This window comes from Dermacentor silvarum, chromosome 4 (assembly GCF_013339745.2).
Source record: "Dermacentor silvarum isolate Dsil-2018 chromosome 4, BIME_Dsil_1.4, whole genome shotgun sequence".
NCBI lineage: Eukaryota > Metazoa > Arthropoda > Arachnida > Ixodida > Ixodidae > Dermacentor > Dermacentor silvarum.
In genome coordinates this window covers 53695133-53707488 of record NC_051157.2, presented here as the reverse complement: position 1 = coordinate 53707488, position 12356 = coordinate 53695133, and the positions used below count along the sequence as shown (strand labels likewise).

Here is a 12356-nt window from a genome sequence, read left to right as displayed (position 1 = left end):
GGGCCATAGAGTTTCTCACTTTATATTACGCTATGGCTAGGGGGCATTCTGGCATTCACGCTGGCGATCAAGTTGATCGCAATGCGACCGGTTTCAATAGTCGCTTTGGTCGGAAAGCGACTGATTTGGGTCAGTCGCTCGCTGATCGAATTTTCGGTCACGCGACTGCAGGATTTTTGATTTTTGGCATGCCATGAGCGCAGACGAAGGAGCTGAGGCGGTTCGAAATAGATAATTGAGACGCGGCTACCCTCGGTACAGTGGCTACCCTCGGTCCACTCTCATCGCCAAAAACATCCTTCCAGGCACTACTGGTTCGTTCGGTACAACAACAAAACGTCGCCTTGTCAACTGCGCTCGCCCCTTGCCTGCAGGATCTGGTGGGTGTACACAAACGGGCGATGCGAGACCACAGGCAATCGCCTACCGACACCAACTTTGAATATGACGAGACTTGGCAGCCCCTTTGCTTTTTGCATCATAAGAGGACTGTCAACGCCTTCTGGGGTACACCTGTTCACTTCAGACTTTGGTGTGCGACCCAACACTTGTCTCACAAGTGACAATAGTTCCAGGGCACTCTTATTTGGCTCTACGGCGAATTTGGGGCCTTGCTTCTCTCACTTCCCATGTAGATCGTCACGCTGCTAATCAAAGACAAACTTTTTTATTGCAATAGCAGATATATGGAGACTCCAGCTAGGCAAATTTTCGCTGTCGGCATCGCCGTGATGTTCCGTACATAAAGTCCAAGAGTGGTTATACTGCGCGCTGTATATGAGCGAAAGCTTGTGAGGGTGAGCTGTGAAGGATGGTAGCTCGCAAGGCAGGGAGGGTGCGCGCCGGCTTCTCTTGCGTGCAAAGGACGGAGCGGGGAGATGTGCGCGCAGGTTAGTGCGCATCGATCTCCACTTCTACTCCAGCTGTGGCAGCTGAGTGCAGTCGCGCGCGTCCTATGCAGTCTGCCGTGGGTTCGAAGGCTAGTGGACCAGAGCAGGTATTCTATAAGACTCCACCTAGTGGACATGTTCATTTCGTCTGCTGTTGAAGTTCTGATTGGCTGGGCTGGGGTGCGCTTTAGCAGAAGTCGCACACCACAGACAATAAGGACATCAGCAGCCAATGAAATGGACATGTCAGCTAGGTGGGCTGACGTAGCCATTGACAGCCACGAAGCCACTGACATAGATGATGGCTTCACTAGTGGCTGTGTTCTCGCTGAAACGAGAGGCAGCTAGGGGAATTCGCTTGCCACTGCTGCTGCTCTTCATCACACCAGTGTTCGGACAGCACGCCTGTCCGCAGCCATCGAGCGAGATGTAAGCGAATGCTTACGGCAGTTTATGCAGCCGATAAAATGACTAACCTCCGTATAGCTGTCTAATAATTTGCTATCACAATCATTGTAACTGTGACTGTTATTTTTTTATCTAATAATTTGCATCATGTAGTAGTCATAACACTTTTTTTTTTTGTACTGCTGATGGAAAATATGTTTAAAAGCGAGTCAAATACTTTTCTTTTTTCCCACTGCGGTGCAAACGTTATCACCAAATGTAGCCCGGCCGCGTCTTGAACGCTGACAACCTAGCTTTGACAACATATAACTTAATTATATTATAACAAGATTTCCAGGATTGATCTCCAACCCATTTGGGTTGTCCAAAAAATATGACTATACATATTTTATTTTTGCATAGAGCAGGTCTTGTCGCTGCATTCTAAGCGAACAATGACCAATGAAAAAAATAATTCACCGACCATTTCGATACTACCTAATGCGAAATTTGAGCGCAGCTGTATACATGTTTTTATTTGGCGATATATTGGCTGGCGCAGACGATCTTTCTCGTGTGCGGCACGTTGCAAACGGAGCGAAGTGTGGCGCGACTGCCTCGCTAATCTTAGTCACTGGAACCTACTTTAGCTAATCTGGAGATCGCGAGAGCCAGCGCGTGGTTGACACGTAGGCGCGATTCGCAGTAGCCGCCGCAGGCAAACCTCCCAGTCGACGCGTGCTACTATGACGCCATCTCGTAGCATTGTCGCCGCACTACGCTTTCGCCATACCCTCCTCCGCTTTCCGCCTCATGGTTCCGCTGCACCTCCCTCTTTGCGCCCCCTTCGCTCTCGCCTCTTCTTTCATCCCCCGCTACGCTCGTTCGCTTGGTTACGCCGACACAGGAACAGGCGCCCAAGAGCTGCGCTCTATAACAAGTCCCCGTCTTTGCTGGATATATATTCCACGATGAGCGTACAAAAAGCGTTCAGAAGGTACCGAGCAAGCTTTTTTCTGTTCTATACAACAGTCGATGCTATTCATTCACAAGGGCCACCGCTTTACTATCGATCAAAATAAACGTCCTAAATCGAGAGACAACGCGCTCTCTCGCCGCGGCAAATCAATGTCACGTCATCCAACTTTCAACGCAAGAACGATTGCAGCGCCGGTGTTTCCAGTGGTGACCCTCGCATCCAATAGGCCATGCTGTGATGCAGGAAAACGATTTGGTTAGGCAAACAGCATGGTTGGATTATTCGGCCACTACACTAAGTGTTCTTTTGTGTAACATTTTCTTTTAAAAGCTATGTGGCTAGACGGACATTAGCAGCAAAAGGAAATTTTTACAATAATTTAGCTTATCACCGAAATGTCTAAACATTAATTACTGAACGTAGGGCATGTTTCAATTGCAAAATTGAAGCCAAGGAGTAGAGATGTCACGTTAAGCAAAAATTACAAGACTAGTATTACTACTTAATTTCGAGATGTGGCCTTCAAATGTGCTACGAAATAAATTAGCACTCCAGTTAAGTTTCCAAAAGTGTGCCTTTAACACTCTAAGGTGATCGCAACTAGAATATACAGGGTGACCATTTTTAAGTTTTATAGAATTTTAAAAAATAGCCTGTTGCAGATAATATAAGTCTAGCCACAGACGTCTGTGTCTGGCTGCAAGTTCTCACCAAAGCTGTGGTCATACAGCTGCTTTGGTGCAGTCTGCATTGCTATATCTTCTTTGATAGACATTTGATACTGACCATGCCATCGGCTTCCAAAAAGCTGCTGTCCGCTTTGACTAATGCTGACCTTCATCAGTGCTGCATGACAACCGTCGTAGAACTCCCCTCAAACAGCTTTGCTGTAAAAATGTGTAACATACTAATAAGTGCATGCAATAACCCTGAAGTAGCAAAATAAAAACAACGAAAACTGGTGTTGGACTCTCTTTATTTTGATGAGCCGATAACGAAGCTCCAATAGAAATTCCTTTTTTTTTAAGGAACTCTGCAAACATTGAACTGACAACAGCACAGCAGGCGGCAGTGTTGACCATGTTAGGCAACTGCAGCAGCCAAACAGGTGTGGTACTTCTTTCTGCTATAGTCTTTTTTTTTTCTTTTTTAACATGGGAACAGGGCACATTTGCTCTAACACAGCATTAAGCACACATCAATCCATCACTCCAGCACAGGGGAAAAAAAAAAAAAAAAAAAAAAGATGCCAACACGAAGGGTCTGCACTCGTCTCATCACAAGCCCACCGCTACACAGAGAACAAAGGAAAATAGTTAAGTAGGAAAACTCTACGGCGTGCTGTGCAAGCCACGTTTCTTGCAACGTCAACAAAAAACAGCTGTTCTGGCAGTGCTTTACAACAAGGCTAAAGAGCCTCAGTGTGTTTGAGCACACACTGCTAAAGGTGCAACACTAACACACAGTATCTGCTCCTTCAATTATTATTATTTTTTTTTTACGTATTCACTTACTACACAAAAATCCAATATCTTTCTGAAGAATGATGATAAAACATGACTCTGCACACTACTTTGGCAGAAGCTGTAACAATGTAAATGATTCAAACAATAAAAATAAATTAATCTGTTACAGAAAGCAATTAAAACAACTTCGCAGAATGCAACGTCCACCGGTCTACACATGAAACATGAAATTTTTTTCATAAGCAGTAAATCACAGCCAACCCCCCTTCTTTTGTCAATTATCAATTTTGTCAAGAGGAGGTCGCAGGAGATCATTCCACAGGCAAGGCATTACTGAATCAAACACTAATCTCGGGTCTTTCTCTCGGGGGGTGCTTACAATGGGTAAGGATGGCAGAACAATGTGAGCAACAATGCACCTTAAAATATATTTCTCACAATGCCCGAGTTGTAAACCTCCCTCAATTTTATAAAGATACAATTTGCTGTCCTAGAAGAGCCTTAAAAGAGTGCACAGAACAGAGCCAATATATTACAACGCTGGCGCCAAAAACACGGTGCACCGGTGATACCGCTCTACTGCTAAAAGGATAAAAGGTGCATCTCCGCAACAGGAACTGCACTCCGCAAGTGCTTTGTGCACCAGGGCTCGTTGCAGCAGCCACTTTATCACTAAAACTTTGCAAACCCTGACTAGGCAACAATGAGGTATCCACTTGACCACAAAAGAAGAAAAAATAAAAGAGTTAATTTCAGGATATTAAAATGCAAGCATACGGGGTAAACCTGCAGAACATGTAGGTCCATGTACTAAATGCCATGCAAGACTTCTGGTTTAATGGGAGCAGTACGTGCACAACAGCTTATTTCCTGAACCTCGCACTCTCCCACCAAACCCAGATACAGTACATGAACAAGAGTCTTATCTCAGCCAGCCATTTTTGAGTAGGCCCACAACTCTTACTCGCAGTATTTATCAATGAATTAGATAATCAACACCAGCGAGCTACAAGGACAATTGTGCGCAGAATGTTGGATGAAAACTTTAGCATTAAATTTAGCCACTGTATCGCTACACATGAAATCCTCATAAGGCAAGCCCAAGTTGAAACATGCAAATGAACTTCACAGAACAGATTAGCCAGCTCACACATCACATTATGTAATATGGTATTTTTTCTTTTTTTTTACAGCAGAATTTAACACTGTGCTGCTTTAGTGTGTGGCATGGTCCACTATCATAAAAAACACATGAGCGTACGGCACCTGTAAAGAGCAGGCTGTAATCCACATAAAAATGGTACACACACGTGCACCATGCATGAGCCAGAGTCTTGGCTTGTCTTCTGCCAGTGTCTCTAAATTAAATGTTATAGATTAAAAACAAGTTTTTCTTCCTTGGGGCAAAAAGAAAGAAAGAAAAAAAAAGTGACTTCACTTCTGTGCTACAGTTAGAGCAAATCTTTCATTGAAGGCGGTCCTGCTGGAAAACACTAGCTGTACATTCTTGTGTTTCTCTTCCTAGTGAACCACACTATTCAGTAGCAGCACATCAGTTGTATCCACCGACAAAGCAGTTTCCTTAATGCCTGCAATCAAATAGATTTAACAAGCATGTATTAGTTAATTGAAAAATCAGAAGTCTTTAACAAGATGAATTCACCAAGCTGTGCAAAAGGTACAAAGTCAAGAATGACAGGAGAGGTATTACAATGCGTACCAGCACAGCAGCTCTCCTGTTCTCTCGCACCTTTCTGTTTAGTAATATCTCCTGAATTTAAAGCTACACACCAAATAACCCAATGGTAATTTCTAGTTTCAGTATGCATGGTTTCAATGGGCGTAGAATGAAAGAAAAGAACACACTATCAAGTAGGAAAGAAAAATGCCTTGATAAGTTCAATTCAAAGCCATGAGAATGTTACATTTCATGAAAAGCAAGTATACCAACTACCACAAATATCTTCCTTGCCTCACTGCTTCCTACACACTATGAGTGCCACAAAAATAGATGTGTGATGGCTCACTGTGCTCAGATTTGATGCAGCAAAAAGCACGAGTTGATTGGATTGAACAAGTAAAGATGTTTGGCCGCTGGCACAGGTAACTAGTTTGGTGTTGATCTTCATACCTTGTCGTGGTGCTTCGCATTAAAAACACAGCTGAGAAAACAACACAAGCCTCTAGTTGAAGGTGTAAAAAATAGGGCATGCTAGTCACATGCTACCAACAATATTTACTTCGACACCTTGCACACAGGTTCCAATGCTTTTTCACATACTGTCCTTCCTACACCAGTCAGAGCACGTATGGCAACATCTACAAACAGCAACCATTTCTTCACTCAAGGGTGGTTAGGACCAACTGGAATTCATGTGCGAAGACAGCATGGTGCAGTTTTTGAAAACTTTCATGTAATGCCCACTAAGTGAAGCATTTCTACAAGGCATCAAGTACGCAGCCGTGATGCCAATATAATGGCGAGCTTGCATCATAGAATCATGCCAGCCGCTAAAACAATGTTCTGGCATTGTGCGACATTGCCCAGTCTCAAGGCATTCATTGCGATTTGGCAATGGTCAGTTGTCCAGCTGAGAGGAAACACACAAATAAACAAACAAACAGGGAGTGAGCAGAACACAAATAAGTTGACAGTTTGTAGAAATATTGCTGGGAGGTGTGTGTGTGTGCACTGGGAGCGGTGGGCATTCTCGCTGTTCAGAAGGATTCCTTGTCCTGCCACCCCAATGGGGCGTGCGGACCCTTGATGGAGCTGCCGCTGTTTCCCACTGGGGGATGGCCCACTGGCATGGTTGCGTTGTCCTGGAACAGACTGTAATTCCATGGGCGAGAAATACCAGTCGGCTGCTGCTGTGTCCAAATGCTGTGTGACAGCGCTGTGCCCAGACTGGTTGGATTTAGCTGAAAGAAAGACAAGTACAAGCTTGTCACTACCAACATTTTTTTATTATAACTGCTGCTCCTATGATTATGATTACCTTATTTGCATTAATATACCATGAATATAATAGTATAACGCAAAAAGCGACTTCCTACAAAAAAGAAAAAAAAGAGAAATCACCGACAATGATTGTCAGTGTAAGCAAATAGCCCAAACGACCGAGCGAACAAGCAACTTTGGCAAGCTCACATTTGTGCTCCTCGAATTCAGAATGGGCCAGCAGTTTCTTAGGATGAGACATTTTGGAGGGTATTTTGACGTGCCCACTCGGTGAGAATCGTTGTTGCCATACAAGCTGCCTACATGCGTCGAGCTGGAGGAGCTTGAGCGGCCAGAGACGCGCTTTGTCGTTATTGCATATTGTTCAAAGACGGGGACTGGAAACCAAACGAAATCTTGCTGGTGGGCAACGGAATACGATGTCGCAAAAGCGAAACATGACGCTCCCTTCGTGCCACCTGCCTGCAGCAGGGGACGTGGCGCATTTGGGTTATCGCCTATTAAAAGCATGAAGCACGCTTCCAATGGCACCAGGTGCTTTGAAACAGATAGGTGAAGGTGCTTATCACAAATAGGTTTGGTGGCGATAGCTGTGAATGCGGCGTGCGACGACCCCAGAGGAGATTTGCTGGTACCTAAATAAAAAACTGAGTGCACGCCGGCGTGTTCATGTGAGACGGGCGGGTGAGTATTGCAGTGAAGCTGCCGCAGCAGGCGGCTATATACAGTGGAATCTCGATGATACGAATTTTTCTGTGGTCCCGGTTGAGCCCCATTACTTTGCAACGTGCTAGAGAATGGTTGTTATGAATCGATTTTCAACCTGCATCGATTGATACGAATAAACGCCGCCCGACCGACGGCCGCGAAAGAGAACAGCGCGCAGTCACTCGCTTTCTCCCTTTCTCTTTTGGTGTGGAGGCCGCGACTGGCGGCGAAGAGTTTGAAGCGGTGGCGCTTTTGTTCTTTTCCTTTTGTGCTTTTCCCCACGCACGCGTGAGGAAGCGCGGCCGCCATAGTGAGCGAAGATTCGTGCGGTCTATCCCTTTAACGGAAACTGAGCGGCGTAAGCACAGCGCATACAAAGGTCAGAGCCGTGTGGAGATCGCTTTCAAGATACGGTGCGCGCGACAACACCGGCAGCCGGCACAGCTGGCGCAAAGTACAAGAACGCATTTGTCGGCATTGCAAATTCAGGACAGGCTTTTCCGTGAAGCTTGTTTTCATTTCCCATGCAACCCATACTGTAGCGCTCGTTGGAAAAAAGGATTGCCATCAAGTTTTGTGTGAAACTCGGCAAGTCCGCAGTGGAAACTTCTCCTGTGATAAAGACAGCCTTTGGTGATAATTGATTGTCAGAACGTCTATTCTACCGGTGGCACAAGACCTTTTTAGAAGGTCGTGAAAAGGTCAGCAATGAAGCCTGTGCTGGACGGCCATCAACGACCATCACCGACGAAAATGTGACGCGTGTGAGAAAATATTTGTACTCAGACCGTCGTCTGCGTGTCCATTTAGCGGCACAGACAGTAAACATTCCAAGCAGTAGCGTTCACGCGATTGTGATGAATAATTTGCATATGCAAAAAGTTTTCGCGAAGATTATGCCCAAAGTGTTAACAGACGACCAAAAATCGTGCAGAGTTGAAACGTTTCAGTAACTTTGGGACTAGTGCGAAAGTGACCCTCACTTTTTAGACAATGTCACCACAGGTGACGAGTCTTGGTTGTTTGAATACGACCCCATAACTAAAAGGCAAAGTGCCGAGTGGCACAGCTTGGTATCCCCTCGCTCCAAGAAGGCCAGAATGAGCAAGTCAAAGGTCAAGACCATGCTCATTGTGTTCTTTGACATCAGGAAGGCTCGTCCACCATGAGTTTGTGCCACTTTGCACAACCGTCGATGCCAAATTCTACACGGAAGTGCTCAAGAGACCCAAACGATGGGTTCATCGCGCCCGTCCTGAAATCGGGGGTGATTGGAAACTTCACAATGACAAAGCGCCAGCCCCCACCGCCTTCCTCATAACCCGCTTCCTGGCCGTTCTAAAGGTGCCAATGGTTCCCCAGCCGCCCTACAGTCATGACGTGGCTCCCCCAAACTTGTCTTTGTTTGTGCGCTTGAAAACTCCCATGAAAGGACATCATTTCGGGAAAGTTGACCAAGACAAACAGGCTAGCACCAAGGCTGTAAATAACATTCTGGAGGAGGCCTACCATGCTTCAATGCCTGGAAATCTTGCTGGAAGCGATTTATCGACGCAGGAGGAGTTTATTTTGAAACCTTTTAATGTGTTGTACCGATCAGACCAATAATTTATTTTTAATCGACTCACTGAAATTACTTTTTGGACATACCCTGTATTATAACATCGCATTTTGGCAACGTACTGAACTTCACTGATGAAAGATCTTGTTTTCCGGGAACATATGAACCACTAAAAAATTAAAACTCTACTCGGTCATTTTTGGTGTTCTCGATTGTGAACGTTGGCATCGGGAAACCAAATGCAACAGGATCTTATCAACGAGGTTCTAATGTGTTACAGCTCTTGCAGATTTTAGTGTTGTCCATCTATACTACCGCTGCAGATGTGCTGGTTAACGGCTCTGTTCTCTACGAAATTATGTAATGAAACAACAAATGCTACTTAAGTACCCTCACTGCAGCACATATACGGCATCAAGTGCATCATATTTTAATCAAGGAAACAGCTTTTGAGAAGCATTCGGCTATTCGCTTACACTGACAATCATCGTCAACAATTTCTGCACACGCTTTCACAGGATGACAGGAATACCTAAAGCCAGGGAACAGATTACACAAATGTGCTGTTGATGTTGGGTGGGATGGGCTTCAGTGCCATTTGAACTGGGAAAACATATTAGGGAGATGCGAATTGGTCAAGCTATAATACTTCATCTGGTTAAAAGTAGCAGGGCTATCACTCACCTGTTCAAAGGATGCTGCTGGTTCTAAGTTGGCGTCTGGCGAGTCCAATCCTATAGATGACACCACATTAGCCATGGATTCGGTGGGTGATGTGTCCCCCTGAGGCAAGCTTCCAGGTGACCGCGGTGTTCCAGAAGGCAACGTTACAGAGGCGCTGCTCCACCAGCTAGAGCCCCACACAGATGGCAATGCAACAGCTGGGGCTGGTGGTGTTGGTGCCTGTTCCCATAAATGGGGCTGAAATGCAGACATGGAAAACATATAGTGTTTAACGTTTTCAGATTTTCAACCTGATGCCAGTGAAATTGTGGAAAAAAAAAATAAATAAAAAGACCACAAAATTTGTAGAAACATCACTATTACAACTTATCGGGCACATGGACATTTGAGAAAATTCACAATTTAAGAGGAAAAGTAACAATGAAATAAATAGACCGAAAAATAAATGGAAATACTGAAATGATGACCAACCAAGGTGCTGACATGGAGCAGCAAAAGGTCCAAGGTGCACTGTATCAGCAAATAAAAAATAAGGTTTCCTAAGGCCTTGAGAAATGAAGAAGTGTGCAACAGTTAAACCTCGTTATAACGAAGTCGCATCTGACACGAAAATCGCCTCGGTGTATGTGGCATATATACACGTCAATATTGTCAAAAAAAAAAAAATCTTGCTATCAGGTCTGTATGAAACAAATGCAAACGTGGTGTCTCTGAAGTGCCAGCAAACGATCTCGTATCAGCAAACCAGCAGAAGTGTCAGCAAACCAGCAGCTTGGCTTGTTTGGACTGCAGCTGGCAGTCTAAACAAGCCAAGCTGCTGGTCAAAATTAAAGTTGCTCTGGCTAAGCACTATCAGTATGAGCTACAATGTGCGAGTGGTTTGCCACATGCTTTTGCATTGCAGCTCATACTGAGCACGATAGTACAGTCCCCGACCAATCTTTCGGACATAGAGGACAGCGCATGTGAACCATAATTCCACTGCTACAGCTGTCAGTCTGGCCTTTGCATGTGATCTCACACTCAATCGTTGATGAGATCTGCTGGTACAGGCATAGTGACAATGAGTGTCCTGCGACAACTTGTCGGCAGCTATTGCCTGCAAATTTTTGCCCCAGCCATATTGTCTAAGCCACTAGGCCTAACCAGCGCTGCTAGTGAATTCCGTTTTTCGAATTCCCTGACTTTTCCACGTTTTCCACGACTTTTGCAGAGGACATTGAATGACCAAAGCAAAAAGAGAGAAGACGAAAAGAAACAGCGACTAATAATTTTAAGTACATAGCAGATCAATTTTGAGCACTTTTTGAACAATAGTATGATGATATGATGATGATATGGCAGCAAAGAAGACGTTATGCGCACAAAATCATCTCTGCTGAGAGCCTCTTGGAGGCATGAGGGCTTTTCTTTGAATTTTCTGTTTATTATTTCACAGCATAGCTCAGTGTAAAATACTTTGCAGCTGTGATCATGACAAGGTGATTATGCACCGCGCGGTGCTTCCCAATTTGTAATGCCAAACTTGGTGACGGTCCCATAAAAGGCACATTACTAGCCATCCCGTACTCTGCAACTCATTTTCCATTGAATCCCTTCTTATCCATCGCTCTAGTGGCCACTGTACAATGCGATGAGGAAGACAAAAATTGTGCATATGGGCTTTTCTTAGCTGGACAGATTTCTTCCAGCGCTGTCGTTCAGATTTATTACGCGGATACCTGAATGGACCAGGGTTCATCGCATATTAATAAGGCTCATAGTGAGAGCATTCTTGAAAAAATGACACCATGCAACCGCCTCATGATTAATGTTATACAATTTGATTCATGGGGTTTAATGTCCTGAACCCATCAGCCTTTGACTTGTGATTCGCATGAACTGACGAGAGAGAGAGGGAGGGAATGAGGGAGGGAGGGAGGGAGGGAGGGAAAGAGGGAGGGAGAGGAGAAAGAGAAATAGAAGAAGAAAAAGGTTGAACAGACTGTCTTTGCTGCATGTGACAGGGGGCATTATCGAAACGTAGGAATCATGCTGACATACTTATTTCAGCCAGGATTAAGATCTAATAGCCGTGATAGCTACATAACTCTGGAGATGACGGACGCAGCAATTTTTAAAAGGCCTTGTAAATTTCTTGTAAAGGCAACAATATTCCTGCCTTTTCATTTAAAATGCTAGTTATGGCTGCAATAACAAAAATGAAAAAGAGAGGTGAGCACGTGCAGTGAAGTTGAGTTGGGTGAGCATCAAGCTAGCGAGACTACGGCTTTATAAGGATGCTTGCTTCATGCTCGCCCAACGGTGAGGCGTAAACAGTCACGTCAATCAGGTGCACCTACGAAGGACGTGACAGTTGCTTTCTTTGGCAATTTAATTTCAATTTTCCAGGTGAATTTGCGGCAATTCATTACTCAGCACAAATTAGTTGCATCAGCTGTTTGCAAATCTCTAACCGGTTATGAACATTCCTCGAATGCCTTGTTTAAGGATTATATGTCTGAATCCTTCAGTTGAAAGTTAATTATTTCATGTTTTATAATTACTTGTCTAATTTCTACCCCAGGTCAATCATGACACGAGCGCAATATTTTGGTTAAACAAATGTTTTGCGGTGCAGCTGGCCTTTGGAAATTAGAAACTTCAATTTCCTTGGCTATTTTCCATGACTCCCCTAGGTAAAAGAAGAAGTTCCCTGATAATTCTGCGATTTTTTCAG

The 12356-nt window shown here is 44.5% G+C and overlaps 1 protein-coding gene across 1 annotated transcript in view; it reads right to left on the bottom strand.

Annotated features, from left to right (window-relative positions):
* Positions 1-3215: 3215 nt before the first annotated feature.
* LOC119450047 (transmembrane protein 131-like) overlaps positions 3216-12356 on the bottom strand; it is an 87792-nt gene continuing 78651 nt past the window's right edge. The window contains 2 exon segments of the mRNA XM_037713401.2: positions 3216-6644; positions 9638-9874. Of these exon segments, the coding sequence (XP_037569329.1) occupies positions 6441-6644; positions 9638-9874 (441 nt within the window). The 3' untranslated portion in view covers positions 3216-6440.